Below are 27,240 nucleotides of genomic sequence, written 5' to 3' on the forward strand. Positions count from 1 at the left end.
TAATACTTTAATGATTTAATGTGGGCAGAGTTTGATGTGAATAGTGAATATTTCTAACATTGTAAAGACCAAAGATGAACCAAGTAGTCCACAAAATATAATTAGCTGGTTCATTAAAGATGATAAATAGTAGTTTAAGTGTGATATTTGTGTCACTATAAAGTTAAAATGAAATCAATTTCTATTTAGTTTAGATGTTGACTTGTCAACAAATACACTGTCTGCAGCTTTGAACCACAAACAGTATCCTCCTACTTACACAGGTGTTGGACATTCTCTATAACTTAGTTTTAAAGAAGCTTTCCTGCAACTTTCCCTGAATAATCAGTCCCTGAACTTTGAGCCAGGAAAATATGCCAAACATCTGAGCTGCAAACAGGAGAAGAAGGTGAGGAGAAAGAAAGAGGGAGGAGGGCAAAGTGTGGAGTAGAGAGAGAGAGAGAGAGAGGGAGAGGTGGTGCATTTGAGCACAGTGCTCCAGGAGTGAGCGAAGCGACAGACCGGAGGTGACAGCGGAGAATGGAGAGGAGCCCGTCCGCCCGGCGAGCTTTGACCGCGGCGAGCGAGGAGATCCCACTCGGCCTCTTCCTTCTGGAGCCAGCGTGCTGAAAGAAACCGGGAGGAATTAACTGGGGGCAACGGAAAGGAATGGCTGATCCTCTGCGGAGGACTTTACTAGCGAAACTCCGGGGAAAGAAATCCAAGAAAGACGCGACTGTCGGCGGTGGATACGGCTCTGCTGCGGCGGAGGCGAATGGGGGCCGAGAAGGTAAAGAAAAAGTTTTGCAGACGCAGCCTCAGTCCGACGAGGCTCAGCCGGTAGTGTTGCTGTCAAGTCTGGATTGCACGGCAGAGAGAATGAGTACTTATGAGAATTGTGTTGACGGGGCGATGGTGCAGACAGGGGGGGTGATAATAGTCCGGCAGTCCGGGAGACGCGCAGCGCAGTCGGCCGGCGCGCGTTCCCAGGAGCGGAGCAGCGGGGGCAGGGTTCGGGTTAATGACGAACTCCTGGGGGTCTCACTTCACAGAGACGTGCAGTTCGAGGGACGTGCGTGTAGAGAGGCAGACAGGAGCCACCAGGGACCCGGATCCGCAGACAAAACCCGAGCAGCGCACGTCCAGAGGAAGCGCTTCGTGTCTGCGCCGCGGCAGCGCAGCGTCGGCGATTCAATCGGGTTTGGGGACAATTCAAATCACGTTTCACACCGAGCACGGGTAGAGGCCCATACCGGGGTCGATACAGCTTCAGAGTACCGGGTTATTACTGCTGATAGTGAGGGGACAGAGGCCAGAGACCGAGCACAGTCCCGGCACATGGCAGGGACTGTAGTGGCGGTACGTGAACACAACGCCAACTGGAGTTTTGACAACAACGCAACTTCGTGTGTGTCAAAAAACACAGAAGAAAACATCTTAATCAGAAATATCGAAAGCTATGGGCCTGAGTATGCAGGTGGTCTGCAGAGCCCGACGTTTTTCCCCACAGAGTTAGAAATATGCGATATAACCATGGCATCCCTGTGCGCTGCGGAGGGATCTCTCAGATACCCTTTAGACAGCGAAGATGAGGATTATTATGATAATGAAATTCTGCCTTTTTATGAAACTGTTAGAGAGAAAAGTGATGGTGATAGAGCAGAAGGTGCAGAGCTGAGCCAGCCTGCTCATGATAAAGGACAGCTCGATGACAGCAGCAGTGCCCAGGAAACAGACAGGCTTAGGAACCAGCTGAAAGAAGCTTATTACCTACTTATCAATGCTATGAATGATATCAGCCTGGATGTCCAGCAGATTGGTGGTGGTTTAACTGAGCAGCAGGCCACCTCCTCTTGTAGTAGCCACTCCAGGGATAGTCTGTGCTCCAGGCTGTCTGTCAAAAACATGGACAGTGACTCCTGGTCCTCAGGAGGAGACCACAGCCCTCAGCAGGTGTCTGACACCGACTCACTCCTGCTCTGCCTCAGTGGGAACGTTAACTCAGGACTGAAAAGCAGGCTGACTAGTAAGAGTATGTTAAACCTGTCCTTAACCAACATAAGACCCGCATTAACTCGCTCTGCTAGCGACGGAGCCATCAGGTATCTGGATGGGCTCTCGGGCTGTGTTCAGGCCCCTGGAGAACTGGAGAGTCCAGAAATCAGTGGCGATAAAGAGGCTCCAGAGTCTAAAGAGCCACAAGGAGCTGTAGTCAGAGGAGCCGGTGAGCTGTCAGACCACCGAGCCACCAGCAGTGACGAGCTGTTGCGAGATGCTGGAGGTAAAGAGGACTGTGGTGGGCAGCTCAACGGGAGCAGCGGCTCGGTCAACAGCCTCACCGGCTCCTCAGACAGCAATGCTGATGCTCCGGCAACTCAGGGTCACGACAACAAGCGGGAGCTGGTTGGAGTCCGAGTGCACAGGGCTAACAAGGGCCACGGCGTCACTGTAAACAAGATGCAAGAGTGGATGCACAAGGGCCGATTACTGTCGTCAGAGATGAAGCAGCGCATTGAAGGCTCGTCTTTGCCCAGAGGTGGAGGCCAAAGCACACAGGACCGGTCGTGCTCTCAGGCTAACCTCGGAGGAGGAGGGGGTAAATCTGTCAAGGCAAAGTCACCCACAATCAAGGCACCACGACAGCACCAGCAGCAGCCAGGTAGGAAGGCTACACAGAGTGGCCTCAGCTCCTGTGGATCCTCTAAAATCAGAGACCTCTCATCCTTCCTCCTCCCGTCTGATTGTTGTCATCCTCCTCCACTCATAGTAAACTCCGTCTGGTGGCGGTCCACCCTGCACTCCTCCTCTTCTGGATGCAAAGCAAGGGGAATGAGACACCTCAGACCTCCTTGCTTTCCTTTTACGACTCTCTAACCGGTGGCGGGTTCTCTCCTTCACACTAATTTAGGTGCATTTTTAACACTGAATTAATAGCACATCAGGTTGTTGGTTGGATCACTCACAGCGTAGTTCAGTAACAACTAACTCACTCTCCTCTGCTAGCTGCAGCAGTGTTCTTTATGGTGGTGGTGATGGTGGTGGTGGGGTTTGAGTGTGTGTGCGAATGATGTTTGGTTATGTTCAAAATACCAAATGTGTTTCTGATTTTTCCTCCTAAATGTTCAATTTATAACAAGGTGTACAAATATGAAAATATCTGTATCATGAAATCATCCACAGTGACTTTAAATGTGTGACAGACAGGTATAAAGTGGGACGCAAGAAGGTTTAGTAGCTGTTATGGAGCTTTCAGACACTCCTTTAATATGATTTATAGAAATTAATGTTTCATACGAGGCGTACAGTGACTGTAACTCACCGTGTACTCGATACCATCTGTATTCCTACAAAATAAAACACACTTTTTGTTCATATTGACCTGATTTGACTGCAGACCAGGCGGTTGGCCAGTTTAATCATAGGATTGGAAACTGCATGGAAAACTCTGTATCCCTTCCTGTGTTTAGATCAAAAACACTATCACCATCTTTTCTAGTTCTACCGCTCATTTTCCTTCCTTCTGTAGTTTTTTTATTGGCGTTCGGGTCTCGGCGTGTGTGTTTGTGTGTGCCATCATGTGTGCCCACGAGCATGTGTGCTGTTCTGACAGTGTTTTCCAAAGTAAATAGATGATCTGCCATGAGTACAGCCTGTTGTTGACTGTCAGAGTGTTGTGCTGCTAGAAATAGAGTGTGATCTCTGAGGCTGCTGAGCGGAAGGCCTCTGTGTTCGACTTCCAGCCGCTGTTGGCTCAGAATACGTTTTACATCCATTGCTCTTTTAGTAAATATATAGACAGGGCTTTCTTGATATTACTTTCCAAGGCCTGTGTCCCGTCTTGAGTCTCAATTTTTCCCCATTTTGCTTCGCTTTCCTCTCTCTGTCCCCACTGAACCTTTCCAAAGCTGTGGCCAGAGGAATCCAAATCTGTGGTAGTGTGTGTGTGTGTGTGTGTGTGTGTGTGTGTGTGTGTGTGTGTGTGTATTTTGTGTTTAAGCATCTGGGGGTTGGGCTGTCATGTTCCTGTCCTCCCCAGTCGTTTGCTCGGGACAGCTCCATGGTAACTTGCATTTTTAAAAGTCTTTGGTTTGAATGCTTAGGATGCCATTCCTGCCATTTAATTTGTTTGAGTTGTGTCACTTAATTCATCGCTGTGAATGCACAAAATAAACTGATGAAGTATTTATTAAGGTCATTCTCTGGGCCTCACGAAGAGACATTTAAAAAATAAACGCCACAGCTCTTAAAAGTAAACTGCTCATCTTTATCTGTAACTTTTAATTGAGTTTATGGGACTATTGTTGATTTATTCAGATATTTATGAATTCTCACTTTCTATAAATAAGCCTGTTCCTCCCCCTGAGTGCTACGTTAACATTAAAACTCCATGAAGTCATAGGATAAAGTGTTGGTTTAATTAGATAGGGACTAATTTATTTCTGTTCTGACTTGTCCTTTAATTACTGTGTAAAAGAATCATGTTGATTATCATCCAGCGCTTCCTTATGTGTCCGTGTGTGGGTGAGGGATATTGTGTACGAGAGCGTACATGTGCACATCTCCTTTGTGTACATGCATGTTTGTATTTGCAGTTTGAGGATTTATAGTTTTGTTGTGCTGCGGCACAGTGTTGGCGTGCCAGAGTCTTGGCATCATGTTTTGGCCAAACCTGAACTCAGGAGTGCTGTGTCAGTCAAACCTGATGTGGAGAGTGAGCCATGCTCACCACATTACAGGAGATCCGCTCCCTGGAGGCACATGTTCTCTCTTTTTCAGTCCTTTGGTTCAAATTAGGACAACGACCCTCATTCCACATGACAACAAACATGTTCTGACTGTTTTAGAGTTTTAATAGTTAATAGTGGTACATTTACTTAGTTTGTGGTGGAAAGTTAGATGAGATATTAAATATGATGCTAATTAGCTTAGCAGAAGGATTACAAATGCGCTTAAAGGTTGACACACACTTTGGATTATGTTTTAAATGTATAGAAAAACTGGTGTGTGACAGTGTCTGCTGGTCGTCTGGTCCTGGAAAAGAAGTGGTGTTCCCCAAAACCCCCAGAACAAGAAGCTCTTTCACACTTTTTAATCATAATAAAACAAGTAGTTACAGTATAATGTGTTAAACAGGGCAGTTATTTTATTATTATATTATTTTATTATTAGACATAGCCAGGCGAGCTGTTCCCCTGTTTCCAGTCTGTATTTAATGCTAAGCTAACCATGACATGCTCTGGATTTGGTTTACAGTGCATTGCTCAACAGTTTGATGTTATTAATTCCTTCTTTCTCGCTGAATTTAAAGTAGTTAGAAGTTGAGAGTGCAGGTGTAATAAAATCCCCCCCGACTGCTGTTGGGTCATGTCGGCGTTGCGGTGTTTGGTGTCTGCATTGTGCCAAAAACCTTGTTACTGAGCTTTTTTTATACACAAACACATGGCTGATGATGGGGGTTCAATAATTTGTCTTGTCTGGTCTGTCTGCACTTGGACAGATTTATGGAGGATGGCAGCTCTAAACACAGATCAGGTGATGGAGGAGAAACTTGAGTTCATACCAGAATGGTTTATGAGATCTGTGAGTCACATGATGGTGTCTGCACAGAGTGTGGAACCACCAGCAACTTGTTTAGCACTCTGAAATGATGGATTAGCAGGAAAACTAACTGGATTACGAGACGGCAGCATTTTATCACAAGCTGCAGAGCTTTGTTTAAAGGCCTTTCAGTGACGTGTGTTACTTTTTGGACCTAATTGGGTCACACTGTGAGCCCATGCATCCTCTTTTTTTTTTTTTTTTTATTTGTCAGAAACATTCAATCGGGACAGAAGAGTCAGTGAAGAGCTGTAAAAACACTGAAAAGAATTGAAGCCAGTGTACGGGAGGAAGTGGTCTTAGCATTATCAGGCTGCGCTGCCAGGATACCTCGCTGGGGTGCAAGTGTTGACATGTGATGCAACCCTGTACGATCTCAGCTCTGTCCTGGTGTAAAAAGAAAAATCTACATTGAGAATCCAAATTACCATATGAATGAGTGTCAACAGGAATGTATGGCACATAGCAAAAAGATTCCCTCTGAACAGGGGGGGAGGGGGGGTGAGCTGAACCTCTGTATACACAACAAAGTGTTGTCTGTGCAGGAGAAAAGTAGCTGGTGTGTGTTTTGCACTTATCCAAAGAGAAGCCTCTGTGAAGCAAAAGGAATTCAGGAAATAAAAAAAAGCCTATGGGAAAGTGCGTCTGGTGTTTTGTTTTAGGCGAGAGAAAGATTCAGCCACTTAGGAGATTTAGACAGGAATATAATTGGGGTTACTGTCAGGCTCTCAGCTCACAGGTTTGTACCAGCACATCCAGGAAACAAGCTTTTCACTTCATATGTTTGCATTCCTTCTCAGCACCTCAGACAAACCCAGGACACTCCTCCCCGTCCACCTCTCCCTCGTTCCCATGTTCTCTCTCACACACAGACGTGCACCCATGTGTTATGTGCTCTGGCCATCTGTTAGCGTCAGGTCAGTCAGGGGTGTGAGTTCTCCACGGTACTGAATGCATCATCATCCTCGTGCCACCACAGCGCTGTGTGAGAGGCCGGCTGGGGTAGATCTGGGTAGATCTCTTTTGCTCTGTATTGTGTTTACATGCTGGTGAAGGCTATTGCTGGGCTAGGCTGGAAAACTAGTTAGTTATAAGTAGTTATAAATGACAATGACTAGCTTCTGTCTCTTAAAGGTACCAATTTGAAGCTTCAGTATTCTTTGTGCCACAAAGTGCCTAAGAAATGTATTTATTTGACCATTTCAGTAAACCTGACCTATCCTAAAATAAACCCTTCCTAACTTTACGTTGTGCTTTTTAATCCTGCTCAATGTTCTGAACCTGTCAGACCTTCAGGAACCGTGTATGTGTGTGTGTGTGTGTGTGTGTTGGAATGACAGCACGATATCTGACAGCAGTGAAAAGAACTAAAACCTCCCTTGTGGCCTGCAGTTGCTCTGCGAAGGTGTAAGTTCTGCGTAGCAGTGTGACAGCGGCGAGGCTGTAAATCTTGAGCTTGTGGTCTGGAATGCCGCTCATGTCAGAACACGCTTCCTCTTCCAGTTATGAAAGACCCCTTAAACAAGGTGGCACGCTGACAACACCTCCACGCACAACCAACTCACTTTTGTCTCGCATTACCTGGACCCAGTGTTGGCAGCAGGTACTCTAGTTATAGTTTCACCTTTCCCCCAAAAAGGTTATATCAAGCTTGTTTCCACTTTCAGATAGCGTTTCCCTACCTAATTCCTACTGTTTATAGTTTCAAACACAGCGTGTAGGCAGAGCTTGAAGGGTTAGAAGGAACTGCTGGGCCAGGACAGCTGAAAACAAACCACAGCAGATTATTATAGCCTGCCAGCTAAGGGCCTACATATTAACTCATGGGATTGAGTGCAGCTCCAGAAACATACCTTTGTCCTTCTCTCTGCAGTCAGCACATGCTGAAGCTACAGCCCTCTCAGCCCTCAAACATAACATCAACCACTAATCCATGCTAATACAAACGCACTGCAGTGGATTCAGGTCATGCAAACACATTTCTGGCTGGAAACCATCTGTAAATTAAACATAGGAGTAAGAAAGTAATACTTAAAGAAGGATCCCTGGCAGTGGTGGTCTGTTTAAATTCAAATGAAACAGAAGACAGAGGCTGTGATTGATTGTGCTTTTGTCGGCTGCTTCTTATTTTTATCACTGTACAGATTAGGAATGCCTGAAAAAGTGGCCTCTGTTTTAGCCACTGAAAGCTGTTCTATATTCTCATGGGAGTCTTACACAACCAGCTGCAAAGCAGAGGAATGGCATCTCCCGCAGCAGAGTTGATTTCATCCCACTTTATACCATAGTTGTCATAATTCTCTAGTGGAAAAAAGTTAAAATCTTGGTTTGTTGCTGAGAGAGAAAGTGGATAAACTATTGTCAACAGAGTCAACAGTTGCTTTACAAAGCTGCCTTGTAGATCACAGGGAGGCTGAGAGAGGCTGGTCGACTTCCAGGGAACAGTAAATCCCACGGAGCGCTCTGCTCTCACTGTGCCACTTTGAGGCAGCAAGAAGTACCTCAGTTACACATGTGTGTTTTTTTTTTTAAAACACAATTCAGCTTTTCTTGGACTTCAGGAAATTAAACCTCGTTGTGGTTTATTCTAACTCATTCATACTTTTTAATGGCGCAGCCACACATGCTCATACTTGATGCCCTGTGTTAAATTTCGATTTCGTCAAGTGAAAATATTCCCAGCTCTGTAATTTGGTGGATGTAGCCCGGTGTGCATGACAATGCGCTTCCTTGAGGAAAGGAGAAGTTGTGATTATAGCATGTGGAGGGGCTCGTCTGGGAGCTGCTGAGGATCAAAACAGTCTTTTACGCGAAGCTGCTGTACATGTTGGAGCAGGACCCTGGCCTCAGCACCTCATTCTCCCTGACACACACACACACACACACACTGAGGTTGTTTTTCTCTGGCTGCATCTCCTCATCAGCTCTTAAACAAATAAAAGCATGTCAGATGATTTGCAAAATAAAAAAAAAACATTCACAAGCTGTACAGGCTGCTTTATTAAGGGACCACGTCACCATCTTTATTATTTGTTCTTCTTTACAGTGGACCTGACGCCGCCGGCTGTACTTATCTTCAGCTGCTACACATGCACCCTCCCCTCTCTGGTCTATTTTCACAGCTGTAATGCCAGTGGTTTCTCGCTCTTTCTTTCCAAGCTGCTGTGATGGAAGATATGAGCGCTCAATTCCTCCATCTCCCTGTGATCTCTTTTGAATTCAGAGCCCACATATTCCCCAAGCTGACACTCCCCAAATGGGATGTCACTGAGAAGAAAAGGGGTGGTGTGATTGAAAGTTTGACTGTGGTCATAAAAAATATTCGACAGTGGTTCATCCAAAAGTTATAAAACATATCAGAATGAGATGGGACAAAGCAGAGACGTGGCTATTTTTTGGATGAGAGAACTAGAGAGGAAAAACCATAAAAGCTCTACAAGCCTAATAACCTAATGCACTATTTCCACACCTGTGATTTCCTGATACAGATGTTTTCTTCAGCTTGACAGGACATGAATAGTCTGAGCTATAACACCAATTTATGTGGTTAAGTTTAATTATTACTTCGATGATGATGATGATTAGTTGCTTTTTTATGCCAGTCAAATTATTTATAGCATGAAGCTGTAACTCTCACATTGTTTCTTTCTCCACATCACTCCACCAGCTTTCACTGAGAATGTCCAAACTCCCTATGCTAACAGCCGGGAGGTGGGCAAGACCAACGAGTCTTCGTCGTGGAGGCCACCGCTCACCACCATCACTGTCTCCAAGAAGCGCAACTGGCTGCAGCAGAGCGCTCTTGGGAAGAACCAATGCGCCAAGGAGGACGTGCAGGGAATGCTTGGAGCCGAGGAGGAGAGCAACCAGGGCTCCCACCAGGTGCCTCCTCCTCCTCCTAGTCCATCCCCAGACCACCTGAGACCACCAGGTGGAGCGCCTCCACGGCCTGTTCGCCTGCAGCTCCCTCAGGTGGGCTTCAAATCAATTCATTTTCCAGTCTTTCACAGTCATTTGTGTTTCTATATATGGAGGTAACACAGTTTAACTTGAAACCTCTTCTTAATTTAGGTTAACGTTAGTCAGGCCAAGGTGTCTCCTCACTCCCGGAGCGTGGACCCAGCAGAGGAGAACGATGCAGACGATGAAGGAGAGATCTGGTACAACCCAATTCCTGAGGACGAAGAACCGGAGACGTCCCACCGACCCTCTGTTCGGCTGCTGGTTCCACCTCGAGCAGAGCCCCAGAGGAGGCCCAGCAGGGGAGGCGATGTCGTTCACGGTGGCAAATCCCTCGAAAGCAATGGTGGCGCCGGGTCGGAGGCAGTTACTGAAAGCGTTGGTGGTGGTTCAGGCGACGGGAGTCAGGGGAATGCTGTACATTCCACAGAGGCACCACATTTGCACAGACAGATGCTTGCGTGCAAACCTCAGGAGGAGGGGGGGCCTTCCACCAGCAGAGCCACAGGTAAGGCAAAAAAAAAAAAAAGAAATACACCCACACCTTCTGTCATTCTTCCTCTCCTTCCCTTCCTGCTTTTTGTCACCTTCTTCATTCAAGTCTTTCCCTCACATTTCTTTCAACAGATTTTTGGGTTTAACACTAATTATAGCTACTATTGTTGAAAATGTTCTCAATCAATAAATAGACAGACTTTATTATCTGTAAATCATTCCTGGCTTACATTAGCTCTTCTCACAAATATAATACATGCATTTAGCATTTAAAGATGGATGATGATGAATTGGTGATTTCATGGATTTAAAATTTCCTCCAAAACTCTGTAATAAACATAGTTAAAAGAGGTAAAAGCTTGTTTTGTTTCTGCTTTTGTTGGATTGGAGCTGAGAGGAGTTGTGGGTGTCTAATCATATCACTCCATATCAGTGTCCCCTATTAGTTAAGCTCAGACAGACATTAGCCAGGACGAATTCAGATCTGGCATTCCTGAGAAGAAAGAATATCCACTTTCGTACAGATGCACACACAAAAAAAAAACACAAAGCCATGACCTGCAGAGTTTGGGCAACTTTATTGTTAATGAACTGAAGTGCTCTCTCTTCACTTTTTTATTTACTTGTGTGCCAGGAAATTGTTGACAGCTTTGGTCTACAGCGACGACATAATGATGACAGCCAGCACACGGCTGCCTGTCTCTTAATAAGCTCAGTCTGCTTTTTCTAACTTCCGACTTTTTGTTCTCTCTGATGTGGCAACATGGTAGTTTGAACCAATTGGCACATCTCGAGCTGAGCCTATAATTATAACTTTTGACAACACTTTTCTGTGGCACGCAACAGCCATTTCTAGTTGTAGCAGCACAAAGCGAGGCTGAATAGTTTGGGTATGCTTTGGGAAATCTAATAGCTTTAGTGTTCAGAGCAGCAGGAAGAGAAAACTTGAACAAGCTTAGAAATAACTTTTTCTATTCAAGTTTAAACTGCACGTCAGTATCTCCCCAAAACAAATGTGCCCTTGAAAAGGCGACTGATAAACTCGTTGATCCTCATTGACTGACTTGTAACTCCTGGCTCTCTCTGACATCACGTGTGGCTCAGCAAAACTCTCCAACCTGAGAGACTTTCCCTGCAGGATTAGGATTAAACCGCTCCCAAACGAGTCTCAGTGTACTGGCCCGGGAAGGACACTAATCATGGCACTCACAGCTAATTAAATTTAGGCTATTTCTGTCTGCACTCTTTGATAACCTTCAGCTGCATTCTGTAGTCTAGAGGAAATTTGCCAGTGTACATTTTCCAGTGGAGCCAGTTGGAAGCTAGAATGACTTGTTCTGTAGTTTCTTTAAGTAGAAACACTTTTAAAATTTTCACTGAACTATGTTTGATTCATTTTCCACCATCCTGCTCCCACTCAAATATCTGTGCCTCATTTACATCCTGTAATAAGATTCTGCTGAACGGGAGCACTTGATGGCAGATCTGTGATGGTGTGGGTTTACTGGTGCTCCGACTGGCAGCTGAAAATGAGACAAGGGAGCAGCAGTGTTGTTTTTTTTTTTCCCCTCCCTCTCCGGAACTGCCTCCCTCTCAGCTGCCTGTTGACTTTGCAATTGATTCCTGTGGGTTTGGCGACGCCATCCCACACTTCACTGCAACAAAAAAGAGCAATGGGACCCGCTACGTGTCATCATGGAGGAGTCACTAATTACTGATGGTTTGTGTGTGTGTGTTATGGAAGCAGTGGGCACTTTGGCTTTAAATCAAAGGGGATGGCAGACAGGTAGAATTCTGCATCGCTATCTTTCTAGATCTTTAGTTAGAAACCTCCTCTACATCCAGAAATTGCTGTGTGTGTCTCTCTGGGTTTTGTGGTTTGTACTGGCTGCAGAATGACACTGCACTGCTCCACCTCCTCCTCCTCTCTAAACTGGTTGAGAGTGATGGGGGATGGTGGGCAGGAGTGAAAAGGACAACAGCCTGCTGAGGGCCTGGACTGCACTTTGATTTCAGTGCCCCTTCCCTCCACTGCACTGGGTCTGTTTGGGGACATGGATATCAGAGCAAAATTTCAGTGAAATATTGTGTTTATTTCCCAGAGATGTGTCAGATAAATTTGACCTTTTATGAAATGATTTCAGCTAAAATAGCAGATGATCAGTGAACTGTCACTTACTGGCACTCCCTGAGTGCTTTAAAAACAAATTAAGCACATTTTTCTGTCATATAAACACAATTATTACATTTTATATATAATGTATTTTATATACATTTTATAATATTATATATTATATTACGTATTTGCAGTGGTTGGTGGGTTTATTGATTAATATGTTGCTTACATTGCCAGATTGTGGATGCAGGCTCACTGAGTGAAGTATTTATTTGGTCCATAAAGTAAATCAGAGGGAATGACCTGTTACTAATTCTCAATTTTACAAATATACGATATGCTTGTCCACTCTCTTGCCAAGAATTAGAGGATCTGAGACATAAAAGATATATGAAGCAGGAGCTAAGAAGACTGAATAAGTACAGTTTGTTTATGAAGGGTTGACAGGAGAAAGCCTCTTCTGTCCAAAAAGCCACAGGACCTGGGCACCATGAGCTCCTCTACTCTAGACCAGAGTATTTTAGAAGTGAATGAGAGGTCATCTGTCCGACAGCAGAGGCTTGGTTGTAATTGGGTCATGCAACGGGACAATGATCCGAAAAACAAAAGGGATCTAAAAAGCTGCATCTGCCTGCTGGACACTTCCTGTGTGTTTAAAAAAGTCACTGATGAGTACAAATGATGCTTCAGCTTGCAAAAATGGTACCAACCAAATATTTCTAAGCACCCAAATGGCAGAATATGAAAACCTGTACACAACTAAACCTCACTAAATGCATGATTTTGTTGGCAGCAGCATCACTGTCACCACCACAGGATGCTGTATCTCTGCTGCATCTACTGTGTCTATGTAAATCTACCCTCACTCACTAATGAATAATGGCCTTTGATCTAAGCTGTGCCACTATTTTCGTCCCATCTTTTCTGTTTCCGATTCTGAAAATGAGTCTATACACACTCCACTTTGTCCTCAGGGCTAGACTCTGACAAGCTTTTCATTGATTGAGCACGAATAAGAGCATCTGCTGAATTAATGAAGCTGTGCAGATGTAGATGACTCTACGACTATAGTTTTTCTCTGTCCGGCTGGCTGGCTCTTTTTCCCTCACCGGATATGCTGCAGACTCCTCATGTGCTGCCTATTGACTGAGTTTTTGTCCATCTGAATGCTCTGTTTGTATGGAGAATAATGATTGATGGACTTTGGGGGTGGTGAGCTTGGTGTGTTCCCAATCTCTTGTTCCCTTTAGCGCCTGTTTGGAGAATCTGACTTGGCCAGCACTCACAATGTGATCAGAGCTATTTCTGGGGGGTTGTTTTGGTCGTCTCGCCGTTACGGTTACATGAGAGTTCAAGCCTCTGACTTCAAACCTGGAATTTAATCTAGGCTGACGATTACATGGTTGGATCTAGAGGAAGTCAAACCACTTAGAAGAGCAACAATGTGAGAGCAGCACTTCCAAACCAGAGTAGATTCCTTGGTGCTTGATGCAAAGTCCAGAACACATAGTTTTCTCATGGCTCTTTCTCTCTGCACCGTTTTTTTATTTCATTATAATATAGAATAAAGAAAGAAATGCTCTCAACAAAGCCCCACAGTCCTTAATATGTCTGATGAACAACATGATCAGCTGGCTGCATAGTTACTAGATTACAGTTGAATTAATCTCCTCGCTCATTAAATTTATGATCTCTGTTGTGTTAACATTTGACTATTTACTGGCACATGCCGACTAGGAACTGGGGATGCTCTAATTTTCCATTATTGTTGCCTCAGTGTTCATCCTATATGTTTATACACTATCTTGTGTCTTCCTGCATCTTAATGACATCATGAAATGCAATTGTCATTTAAACTGGAAAATGTCCACAGTAAAATCAGATTTGACCAAATCATTCAGTCATCATGCGCTGTAGCTGTCGGTGCTCTGTTGTTTGGGTCGTGGTGGTGCAGAGAGCTCGGTGCAGGCTGTGTAGAGCAGCCACTGTGTTGGTCGAGTTACAGCAGCAGTAGGTGAGTTAAGCTACATGAGGGCCGCTTTGGCAGGGGGCCATGTTGTGCTAGCGAGAAGGCCTGCATGCTTGGATATATTAGCAGGGGTTTTGTAACCATTGTAATGGAACGGCCAGGGCTCCCGCAGCCCCTGAAAGGCCTTCCAGCACTCAATGATTTAGAACCAAAGAAGAGGAAGCAGCACGGAGCTGAGCCTCAGTCACAGAGTGAAGAACCTACAAGTTTCCTATTCACTTTTTTATTTACGCTCCTCTTGTTTGTCAGCACACTCTGGACCTTCCTATTTTTAAATTTAACACACACATTTGGCAGACATGCTTTTACAGACACTCAAGTGAATACAAGTGGTTTTACAGGGGTAATCAGGGACAGCAGATTATTGTCTCCCTCTGAGGCTTATCAGAGTATGCTCACTGTCTGTCTCTTTCTTTCTCACACACAAACACACATTCATGCAGACCAGGCGCCTAACAGCGTTTCATTGGACAGTGTTTCACATTATCCAACTATTATTTACATCTTGGCATTGAAACGACAATTTGGCTCCTTCTAGAAGATCATAGGAACAAATATCAGGCACATTTGATAGTTCGTCCCTCGCACACACACATGCACACACACACACACACACACCCTCCTCCTGCACCTGTCTGGTGCCTGCATTGTGAAAAGACGTTGTCATAAATTCCTGAGCTTTGTTAGGAGGTGTCAGTGGCCAGGTGCCGGAGGAAGTCTTTAGGGTCAGGGAGGACATGTGTGTCTTTATGAATGCATATTTACATGCACTCTCTCTTGGTGTTACAGTAATAGGGTGAGTGCACGTCTGTGTTAAAGCGTTGGGGGTGGACACATTTAGTCAGATCAGGTGTCACCCAGATGAATGCAGACCTTTTGCCCTTTGACCCTGAAACATGGCCCTGGAGGGTTGGGTGTCAAACCATCGCCCCTGAACCTCAACTAGTGAGGTGTCACGTTACTCTGCTGGCTGCTGCCACAAGGCCAAAGGCTACAGAGGACACTGTTGCGCGCGCGTGTGTGTGTGTGTGTGTGTGTGTGTGTGTGTGTGTGTGTGTGTGTGTGTGTGTGTGTAAAGTAATGGTCATTAACAATGCAGCAGTCATTAACTTTGTCAGAGGCTAGAAGCTGTTGCCCCAGTTCATCCTGATGATCAAATAAATGGGATGACAGCAGGACACAGATGGAAGCTGTGTTGATTGTCACTGTTCTGCTCTTGAAGGCAAAATGAGATTATTTGAGGGTTTGAGATGAAGTCCTTTATGTTTTGAGCGTTTACAGTGATGTTGCTCAATAATAATGTGGTTTAAAACGTCATGTAGAGACTTTAATGATGAAGGAACTAAGCACGAGTTCTGCTGTGTTTCATATACTTAGAATTTCACTCCTGAAAACCTCGTTTCAGACGTGACCAGGGCTCCCTGTGTACCTGACCCCTCCCCAGATGTTTTTTGGTGTGTTTGCACCTCCAGGGCCCTCCGCCCATTTTTCTCTCCTCAGTGCGCCTCTGTGTCTATTATTGGCAGGAGGCCGTGACAAGGAAGGGTACTCAGCCAGAGGGGAGAGGAGGCTAAACGTGGTTTGGTGAGGAATGTGGAGAACAGCCGCGTTCATTTGTACATTCACCAACCGGCTTGCCAGCCTTCCACTCGACCATCCAGACCTCTCAGAGCCTGGACAAGGGGTGTCTTTGTCCCCTCTTCTGCTGGCTACACCCTTTCCTGCTCCTGCCCCCCATCTTACCCTTCTCTCCATCCTGTTGCACCTCCTCTGCCTCCCTGTTTTTGCTTGTGGGCCCTCACCCCAGAATAGCACAGCAGGTCCCCTCTGAAAATAGAGCTGGTGAAGTTGGCAGGGTCAAGCTCTTTCCCCCTCTTCTTTCTGCTCTGTGTCTCTCTCTCTGAGTTTTCCTCTCTTACTTACAGAATTGATCTTTTGTTTCAGAGGGTTATTCAGAGAGGATAATTAGCCAGTTTGAACAATAAGTGCATTTTTATTTGAAGAGAAAAATTCAGGTGGGATTAAGACGGTGACGGTGTCCTAGACTTTGTTTCTTGTTTGATATCTAGGCCATGACTAATTCATGCCATTGGATAATGTGGACCCATGCAGCTGGGTATTCCCTTTAAAGTATTAAAACGACAGGTTAGCCACGGAGGCAATCTTATTAAAAAGTGCTGAATGTGGAAAATAGATGTTTTTCTGTTGGAGAGGATCAAATTTCCCGTTGGGCAAATAGCAGGATGCCCATAATTTGACAAATTCCACTTTAATCGGGGCTGGCTCTGTGTCAATACTGTCTCTTCCCTTGCCAGATAGATTTTTTTGAACTTGGAAAATGACTGTAACGGTAGTATCTAGGTCAGTGATGGCGCTTTTAAAAAGTGAGTAGCTTGGACAGATGTTGGTATTGTTTAGAAAATGTGCAAAATGTAATTTATGTTTTCTCAAAATGAGACAACATGTGCAGTGACAGTGTGCAAAGTGCACCTGTGCATCGTTACCTTTTGTCATTATTACATTTAGCACATACTGTACAAACCAATAAAGTGCACAAAATAACATCCAGACAAAAAAAGTACACGGTCATAGTCTGTGCTTGTGAAAATAGGAACATTTAGCCAATAAAGACACAGCAAATTTCCTTATGCAATGATGGAGACAGAGCTAAACGGACATCATGAAGTGATAATACAGCTGTGTTGGAAAGTATAAGACCTGACGATGACGATTCATTAAAATTTAAAAGCTGTAAACATAAATATTCAGACCTTTAGCAGAAATTACAGCTCAGAATCTTCTTGGCACTGAGAAGCTTGTACTCCTTCCAGGTTTTCCTATCTCTGCAATGTTACCATTGGGCTCTTAGCCACCTCCCTGACCAGTGTTATCGGTGGTGTTGGTGGCTGCATGTGGCTGCATGGTCAACTCCAGGAAGAGTGCGAGTGGCCCAGATTGAGGCCACTGTGCTCCTGGGAACACTCTGAGCTTTAGAAATGGTTTTATACCTTTGTCCCACTTTGTGCCTCACCACAAAATGTTATTGTGGGGATCTACTGAGATTTCTTGGACTTCATTTTGTCCTGACTCGCATTGTGCTTTGTAAGACTTTATATACATAAAAATACTTTAAAAAATGTTTTCCATTCAAAAATACGTTACATAAAAATGAAGGGATTTTTATTTAATGCTTTCTGACGTGGGAGTATGTTTGCATCAATTAATGTTTAAATTCTATACAATTAACAGAAATTGGCACGTTGGCTAAACAACTTGTCAAAAACAACATGGTTAAAACTTAAAGCTACAGTTTGGTCCTGTAGACTAAATAATGGTTGTTGGTCCTGCATAGAAATCTAGACCCTGAAATTTCATTTTGTTGACATTTCGTTAGGTGGGAGCTGCCTACAGTGCTAGCTCAGCCTGAAGCAGCTGGTGTCTCTGTGTTTTTCCTGGAGCTGCAGCTACTGACAGTGCACAATGACAATGTTCCTGCTGTTTGCTTGGATGTTTATGTAAACCATGGCCTGCAGAATTTATCTTTGCTAGTGGATTACTGGGTTGCATGTAAATCTAATGAGGGCTTGATCATGTGCCATGGAGGTGTAGAGGTATGCCTCATACACACTTTTAGTCTTCTCTCTCCTGTCTGTCTTCACCAGCATGTTCCATCAAGTGTCAACCAAAGAAACAAAATTCAACATCCATCAGACTCTCTGTTTAATCAGTTTCTCTCTTGCCCTGTTATTTCTTCTGTAGATGGTGCTGACTTGCCCAATGTCGCTGGCTTCTCCCCTCCCTCCAGCCCAAACCCAGGCAAGAAAAGCAGCTCCATCAACTGGTCCTTCCCAGACAAGATCAAGTCCCCACGCACTGTCAGGAAGATCTCCATGAAGATGAAGAAGCTTCCGGAGCTTAGTCGAAAACTCAGTGTTAAGGGGACGCCGAGCGGCAGTAACAGCAACGGTAACGGAAACAGCCAACTGGAGCCAAGAGCACATTCTCCTCGGACCAATGGGAACGGGTCCGAGTCTGTCCTCCAAACTTCAGGACCTCCTAGATTAGCAGCATCTGGAGGCGGGCAGGCGAGTCGCAACGTGATTTCCCGCTACCACCTGGACAGCAGCGTGTCCACACAGCACAGCTTCAGCAAGAAGAAAAGTAACTGCAGCTCGAAATCTGCCAGTAAAGGTGGCTACCTCAGTGATGGTGACTCACCGGAGCTCGTGGCCAAATCTGGGAAGCATGGCGCTGCAGAGGGGAAGGGAGGGAAAGGCAAGGAGATGGAAGGAGGTGGCAGCTCTAAAGTCAATGGCTCAGAGCTGGACATTGATGCTTTCCGCCATTACAGCTTCACAGAGCAGCCCAAGTGCAGCCAGTACATCTCCGGACTGATGAACCTGCACTTCTATGGTGCTGAGGACCTTAAACCTCCACGCATTGACTCTCGAGACGTATACTGTGCCATCCAAGTGGACTCGGTTAATAAAGCACGAACCGCTCTCCTCACCTGTCGAACTACCTTCCTAGACATGGACCACACCTTCAACATTGAGCTGGAGAACGCCCAGCACCTGAAGCTGGTGGTGTTCAGCTGGGAGCCCACGCCAAGGCGCAACCGCGTGTGCTGCCACGGCACGGTGGTCCTGCCTGCGCTCTTCCGGGTGACGCGCTCCCACCAGCTGGCGGTGAAGCTGGAGCCGCGGGGCCTGATTTATGTCAAGCTGAGCCTGATGGAGCAGTGGCAGAACTCGCTGGACGGCGGGCCAGATGGAGACAGAGAGCCCCAGGTGTTTGGTGTGGAAGCTTGGAAGGTGGTAGAGAGGGAGAACACGGGGCTGATGGTGCCACTGCTTATAAGCAAGTGCATTAATGAGATTGAGAAGAGAGGCTGCCAGGTGAGTCTGGGAAAACATGTCCTGCAGATTAAGTCAAACTAGTGAAAATGTTTTGTTTCTGTCTTTCTGACTCTTTAATGTCAGAAATGGGGGCGAATGTCCATGACAATTCAAAAACACCATGATGTTCAGCTCACTTACTAATAGTAATAGTAATAGTTCTGATTACCTTCCTGTAGAATTTCTGATACTGTGTTATAATAATCATTTTAGATGGGAATTCAGTAAAAGAAGGCTGCTAGGATTTAATTATATAGTGAACTTTTGTATAAGACTGAAAGCATAAGAAGAGAAATAATCCCACATCCAGAGCATCCTTTTAGCCCCATATGCCCTGTGATGAGTGCCTGACCTGCAGCCAGTAATAACGCTGGATGAGTGGCATGCACAGAATGGATACAGGAGATGTTCCACATTCCTCCTGAGGCGACCAGCTCTTTTATTCCAAGCGGAGAAAGAGGCAGAGTTAAGGGACCGGTGCGGCGGTGATGATGAGGGAGTGGATCGTGTGACCGTCTCTTGTTTGTCCCCCCTCCACATCGCATGATCAGCTCTTTGAAGCCTTGAGAGAGGGAGAGGGAGGCAGCGGCGTTTCTCCTAATTAGATCTGAGACAGTGGCAGTAAAAGTGTCTGGCCACTGACTGATCACTCTTTGGCAGGGGGAGGCATGCCAGGGGCGGCGGGTGCCTGGGGCCAATAGGCAAACATTAAGCCTCTCTGAGGAGCTTTTGTCCGTCAAACCGTACCCCACCCTGGACCACTGTCAGGGAACCAGCTACATTGTTTTCACCTGTCAGTTAATTATTTAGTCAATTAGCTGAGTGTCATTCACCTGACTGACTTAACTTAAGAGTCTTTATTCGCTCCGGTGTCCTCTGTTTATGTGATTCACGCTGCTTTGTCGTAACATACAGTGATTCCTATCTGTTTCTGTCTCCTCGTCTGCCTCTTGTTTGCTCCTGTATCTCCACCTGTCTGTCTGTTGCACTCAGTCTGACGCTGTGTGTCTTGTGTCATTCTTCGAGTCGCCCGTTTTGCTGCCTTCTTTCATTACACAGATGTAGAGTAGACTTTGCTGAGGGTATCAGTCTGAGATCAAGTGTAAGTGCTCCCCCAGGTTGAAAGCAGACAGGGGTTAGGACGTGTTGACACCAGATCTCCGAGGAATTTGTGGGTTGTGTCACTAAAGCACGCATGGCGAGACGTGTAGCAGTGTGCCTTTACAAATCATTATGTGGATCTTTGATGGAGAATCTTTTTCAGAGTCTCTAAAAAGTGTCCTGAGGGCTTCGCTGAGCTTTTAAGACGCTTGATGATTGTGGGTGTTTTGAAAAGGCTGCAGATAACGTCTCTGTCAGAAATGGAGTTATGCATGTGAGCACTCTGTCCCCATTAAAAAGACGTCTCTTTTTAAAGCTGCATGTTATTCCTGTAACGTCCATTCTCCCACACATGACAGAAAAACATGAAGTCATGTTGTGAGCAGCTGAACGGGCGTCGCTCCTCTCAGGGGAGACTTGGTGGTGGTGTTTTTTTTTATTTCTGATTAATCTGATGATAATTTTCTCATTAAGTCATGTTTGGCACATTAAAAATAACAAATGATTAATTGATTATTAAAAACAACCGAAGGTGTTATTTTCCTGTTGATCAGGAAACGTATTCACCTGATCTAATTTTGTTAATATTCAGTCAGTTTCCTTCATCTGTCGGTTTATTTTTTTTCTGATACACAAGTGGTCAATCATTTACTGCCCTCTCACAGACTACATCAATAATAAACTAATAATAAATTACTTTTTTAACTGTTGGTTGGATAAAATGAGACATTTAGAAGAACTAAAGAAGAATTTTACAACATTTTCTGATATTTTTTTAGACCAAACATTTACCTGATTAATCAATAAACTAACCAGGATGTTTTGTTTTTAAATGGTATTGTTACATAGTTGTGTCATTATGTTTGGTTTTTCTTTGTATGTACACGTTTGGGTCCTTGAATTATGTCAGAAAGGTGAGTGACGCCTGGAGGAAGTAAATAACTTGGTAGACTGACTTTGGTTGAACACTTAAGAGCATTAGTGCAGTCAAATGCACATTTCTTTCTTCTCTTTATTCTTCTCTGATGTTTCTATAAAGTTGTTAAGCTGATCCCAGACAAAAAAAAAAAAAAAAAAAAAAGCCCTGATCCCGTCGTTGGTCACCCAGCATCCACATTCCTGTTGAGGGAACCCGTTTCGTTTTGTTTAGTGGTTACTGTGTCTTACTCTGCATATAGACCTTGGCTGGTGCTGCTTGTTGTGTTGCCCAGCAGCCACGGTGCATAAGTGCAAGCCCTCCTTTTGCTAACAGCTGTTCTCCGCCTGCACTCGAGTTCTCCTCAAAAGAGGGCGACTCTTTTTTTTTTTTTTTTTTTTTTTTCTGAATGGACTTGTTGTTCATTGTGCCCAGTGACTTCTGTTTACTCTCACACAAAGCCAAATCCCTGCCTAATCTGTCCTCCTCTCTCTCCCTCTCGTGAGGCTTTGAAAACACTGCTCGACTCGACGGGGAGAGCTCACAAATACTCGCTCTGGTGGGATGGGGAGATATTGTAGTGTTACTGCACTGGAGTCCGGAAAGACTAGAAGTGTGTGTGTGTGTGTGTGTGTGTGTGTGTGTGTGTGTGACTATACGTGTGTGTTTGTGAGGAACTGGACCCAACCCGCCATTCACAGCCCACTGACTTAACACGTTACCAGGGCAACCACACCAGTTGGTCTGCCATGCCACATACCAGACAGACATATGTAGGAGAAATTATGGTATGTCTGTAGCTGGGCCTAATCCCAACATAACAAGGAGAGCAGTGGTGCAGAGTTTCAGCTATCAGATGTCTCGAGGAAATTGTTAAGTTCCTTCAGGTCACACTCTGGAGGCTTAGGTAAAGAAACATAAATGGTTTATTGCTGAGTCCTTTCATTTTAATGCTGAGTTGTCTGCTGGGTTTGTGGAAAAGCTCAGCGTTGGTCCACTCAGTCATAACAACGGGACAGATTTATGTCACCTCTGACTGAACACAGAGCACGTTTTAAATGTTAAACAGGCCAAGTAATGCAACTGTTCACTTCAGGGACACACTTGTGAAGAAGAAAGAACAAAATCCTCTTCTTATCATGGTCTGACCACTATCTAATGCTGGTTATGTTTAACTATTGTTATCAAACTTTAGATATACTTTATATTAAGCTTCAGCTTTTTGATCTACATGTGTGTGTGTGTGTGTGTGTGTTTCCAGGTGGTGGGTCTCTACCGTCTTTGTGGATCTGCAGCCGTAAAGAAGGAGCTACGCGAGGCGTTTGAGAGAGACAGCCACGCCGTGGAGCTGTGTGAAAACACCTACCCTGACATCAACGTCATCACAGGTAAACTGAGAACATAGCTGAAACACAATAATATAGCACAAGCATCACTATGCAGTGTAGTTAGGAGCGATAACTAGACGACCTTTCCAAAGAGCCCTGGTGTGAGGATATGTGCCTGCAACTAGTACATAATATACTGTAGTACAATGAGCATATTAAACTTTAGGTTCACTCTTGATCATGGTTTGTAGCTTTTCTATGATTTATTATTTTAGATTATTTTCTTGCAAAATTGTTTCTTGAAAAATCCTGATTTTTAAAGTCTTAATTTGATCTGTAATAAATTATGTTGTAAAGCAGAAGAGGAATATAACGAGGAGATGTTTTGTTGAGGGGTTGAGACTCATGAGATGAGTAAATCTTACTATCATAGTATTTACATATTATAGTATAGTAGTTATAAAGCTATTTGTTTTGCTTTACTACGTTTAAAACTCAACTAAAATATAAAGAATACACTAGAAACTAGGTAAATATTTTAAACAAAGACTTGATAAAAGCAAGTAAAATAAGAGGAGGCACGCAGAATTAACTGGCATCAGGGACGGTTATACAATAAAAGTAGGATTTAAGAAGTGATTTAAACAAGTTGTGACTGTTGAGTGACAGAGTTTAAAAGGCAAAGACAGGATAGTACATTTACAGTCACAACAAAACAAATGTCACATCACGCGGACGTAGTCTGGGTTTAATATTGATCCCCGGGGAACATGTCTGAACTGGCGATAGTTGAGCACATGTGTGCGTGTGGGAGTCTGTTTGTAGTAAAAGCATTCCAGCAGTCAACCTACCTGTATAAGCCGGTGCCCGAGGGAAGCGCCCACACACACAAACACACACACTGATCAGACCATGCTGTACATTCAGGTCATTCCTTCTCCCTCAGGTTTGTGGTTGAGACATGCTCTCTACTGTCACTGTCGTGCTCTTTACACAACTCAGTGTTGTAACAGCAGTGTCACTGGAACCAGAAGCAGTATTTCGTCATTTAAATGTCATTCGGATTCTTTGGGAGTTTCTTTCTGCTCTGTTGCTGTGAAAGTAAAAGTGGAAACAGTGACGTCCTCACACGAGTTTCAGCTGTGTGGTTTTATTGAGTAATGATTTGTGCAGTGCCACAGATTCGGGGGGTGGGAGCAAAGATATAGAAAATGACTTGGTCATGATTTTTTTTTTTCTTTCCACAAAAAGAGGAAGACCGTGGAAACCCCTGGGCATTATAGGAGCTGCTGTTGGTTTTGGGAAGAGGCCCCGTATAGGCGTCGTCCTATCATGCCTGCTTTGATCCACATGCATTTTCATGGCAGGGCAAAGAACACAGTTAACAGTTGAGCGGGTTAGAAAAAAAGGGCCAGCACCACAGTGGATTGTTGGTTTTTGCTTGCTGCCTAAATTTGCTCTGCCAAGCGAGTTGCTGTTGCAGATGGGCCCGAGAGAGTGGAAGAGGAGGAGAGGGAGACCGATGAGGGCTTCATGGTCTGTGCATCCATCTGGGAGATAATCTGTAGTTTAGTCTTTAAACGTACTCTCCTGCAACTAACAACAAGTTAATTCACCTCATTTAAATTGTCTTTACAGCTTTTTTCCCCCAAGAAACGCTGTGCAATTAAATCTAATTATTGCCGTGTAAACATTATGCTAATTATTAGATTAACTGTGTGTGTGTGGTGTGAAGTCAGACTGCAGACTAATAAGTGGACAGCAAACGGATGAGCTAAGAGGGCTGACATGTCACACGGGTAATTTTAAAAATGGAGGTAGTGAAAGGGATTATCCAGAGGTCAGAGTTCAATCCAAAGCTTGCACAACATGCTTAGTCCATTGTTTCAAATCACAGTCCTATGTTTCTAATCACAGTCCGGTCAAATGAACCGGAACAGTGTCATCAACACGAACACCAGCTTCAGCCGTTTGCGTTCAGCCGTCACTCAAGCTGCTCATTAATTAACCTGCTGCTTGTACGAGAGGTTTTCATAACCACAGCTGACTCTGGTCGTCGTTTAAAACACATACTTTATTTTTTAATATGTGCTAACAGTTCTTATTTTCACCTACTTATTTATTAAGACAAGCAGAAGAAATATTGCAGAAATTCTAAACTTCCATCCTGTGGAAAAGCAAACTGGATTTTTGAAGGTTCGCAGGTTGAGCTTGTTCCCAAGCGTCAGCTCAAGACTAGCTTTCCCCCCGCTCCAGTCCTTAACCTACATCAGTAGTACAAGTCAGAGTGTTTTCAGTGGTTATAACAGGCTGCTCTATATGAGGAATGAATCACTGAAGCAGTCACGACGTCAGCCTGTTTTTCTGTTGTGTTTGTGTTTGTGGGCTCAGCGAGAGCAGCAGCCACAGCAGAATATAATGAAGTCTAAAACCAGTTGATTTTAGAATTCACACGTCCTGTTTGGACAAAACAAATGCAAATTAAAGCTCTGTGAAAAAGTTTGGTTTCAGAGGGCAGTTAAGTGACTTTGAATAATAATTAAGCCCACAGATTAACCTGTTTGGCCTTTGTGTGGAGACAAAGCTCCTGAAGTGATCCAGTGACGGGAACTACATCAGGAACCAGTGTGATCTGAGGGCCCAGTACAGTTATGGATGCTAGATTGTGGTCTTTACTTTGCCTTGACTGACACGTCTTTTCCATAGCCTACTTCCCTACTTTACCCCCCACCCTCAGCAATACTCCAGTGAAGACATGGAAAGTCATTAACAAGTGCCCCCTTTGTTGGCGGACAAACACAGATGGTATTTGGCTCACGCATGGGGGATTAGCTGAACCCTGGGCCGGTCAGGGAAGCAGGCAACCAATTTACAAAGAGCCCCAGGCATGTGTGGGTGTCCGAATATTTCTTAACAACTGTGTTTCTGGAGTCAGAGACGGGTGTCAGACATATTACTGCTGAGATCCCATGAGAGCATTGCTGTCTGCAGAGTTAGCACTCTGGTTTGCTCATTTAACTTTTTCTGACGCTACAGACTGTCAAAGCAGCCACGGTGCCATGGTTTACGTGCCACCAGCCGAGGCAGCGACACACACATCTCCTCTGGCCCCCCTGGTGCTGTGGGGGCGTGCGGGACAGCAGGGAGGGGGCAGGACGGAGAACAAACCCCTGTTTGTTCTCCAAGCAAGGCGTTGACTGCAGCACTGACAAGAGGAATGACCTTCCGTTTTGTTTGAACAAGAGGTCAAAGGTAGAGCTGTGCCCCAGTGCATTGTGTGTCTTGTAGTGGTTGGTGGCACATTTGAAACGTTTAAATAGTCTGAATTGATTAGTAAAAATATTTACATGTAAATACGTTAAGCTGCTGTCATCTGCAGGTTTTACTGCGCATGTTGAAGCTTTGTTTCAGGGGATTGTTTGTCGCTCTCTCGGTGTTTTTCAGTCGTGCAGGCGGAAATACACCGGATGTATCGTTCAGCCAAACACCAACAGTTTAAATGTGACAGGACAGACACTCGGCGTGTGCTCGTTGTCGACTTGGCTGTGAAAGAAAGTAAAGCAACTCCAGAGGAAGCACACCTGTTTACCCCAGAGCCTGTGACCTTGTGTTTATGTGTGTGTGTGTGTGTGTGTGTGTGTGTGTGTGTGTGTGTTCATATTTCACTGAACTTTTGTGTGTTTATGTGGATCATGCACCAACGGCAGCTGAGGCACAAAAGAAAACAGCAGCGCTGACTCATAGGAGGCTAATGATTTACCTGAATGGCTGTATTCTCCCCACATCAGACAAACACGGGCACATGTGCACATGCACGTACACAACGTGAAGCTGAGTGGTGTGCTTTTAAAATGATGGGGATAGAAAGAGCCCAAACATGCGTGTGTTTTCTTAAAGTGCATGAAGCTTGTTTTGTTTTATGGAGCGATACCGACGTGAAACAGGCGTGCTGTTGTTGTGTCTACATGATCTGCCTCATACGTAGCACAGGGAAGGTCACAGGGTCTACCGTGCCTGAGTTTCCATTTTAAAGGAAAGAAATAATAAACAAAGTGCTACCTCACTGAATTTCTCGCTCAACAAAAAAAGCTTTACTTTGCAGAGATAAGGACAAATACACATGGCTCATGTTTGCTCCCAGGCAGCCTGTTTTCCTTCGATGGAACAAACAGATTATTATTATCTCGCTACAGATTGACAACGAGAAGCCGTGCAATCTGTTTTGAAAATCAGCGTGTCTACGGAAGCGTCAAGGCAGAGTGAATGTGTCTTGTGTTTCTGTGCCCTTATCACATTTTGCTCATACCCGATTTCATATCAACCCAATGAAGATGAAAGATAACGGGAGCACTCAAGAATGTGAATCAGAACTAAAAACAAAATGGAAACAAGCTGCCACAGATCAGCTCTTCTGGCTCACGGGGCACATGTTTAATTGCATCAGCATTTTATGAGGTTTTAAGTACATGTGCGCCTGAAGCTGTGTTAAAGTCTGACTGGAGCTGTCACCGTGTTGGACTAGCTGTGATGGGAGAGCTGTCACAAGTGTGCATGTTTGGGTACGTGTGTTTGTGTGCACGTTCCTATGTTGGTGTCAGGATGTGTTGAATCTTAACTTCAGAGGAAAAAGTTGTGGAAAAGCTTCAAAGTCAAGAAAACAGTGCTGCTGGTTTTTGTTTTTAGGATGGTTCCTGTCACAAACTAAGCACGAATTATCATTTATCAAATTTACTTTTTGCTGTTTTTGTTATTTCAGCACAGAACAAACACCCAAATACAGTTAGAAATCTGCCCGGTAACTGAAGCGTTATTCATTTAAA

At 44.6% G+C, this 27,240-nt stretch overlaps 1 protein-coding gene across 1 annotated transcript in view; it reads left to right on the plus strand.

Annotated features, from left to right (window-relative positions):
* The first annotated feature begins 453 nt into the window (after positions 1 to 453).
* The window catches only part of syde2 (synapse defective 1, Rho GTPase, homolog 2 (C. elegans)), a 36,098-nt gene continuing 9,311 nt past the window's right edge, over positions 454 to 27,240 (plus strand). Inside the window, exons 1-5 of the mRNA XM_026344950.1 lie at positions 454 to 2,638; positions 9,245 to 9,549; positions 9,649 to 10,045; positions 17,937 to 19,075; positions 22,354 to 22,480. Of these exons, the coding sequence (XP_026200735.1) occupies positions 649 to 2,638; positions 9,245 to 9,549; positions 9,649 to 10,045; positions 17,937 to 19,075; positions 22,354 to 22,480 (3,958 nt within the window). The 5' untranslated portion in view covers positions 454 to 648. The remainder of the gene's footprint in view (positions 2,639 to 9,244; positions 9,550 to 9,648; positions 10,046 to 17,936; positions 19,076 to 22,353; positions 22,481 to 27,240) is intronic.

The sequence above is a fragment of the Anabas testudineus genome, chromosome 4 (genome assembly GCF_900324465.2).
Source record: "Anabas testudineus chromosome 4, fAnaTes1.2, whole genome shotgun sequence".
Lineage (NCBI taxonomy): Eukaryota > Metazoa > Chordata > Actinopteri > Anabantiformes > Anabantidae > Anabas > Anabas testudineus.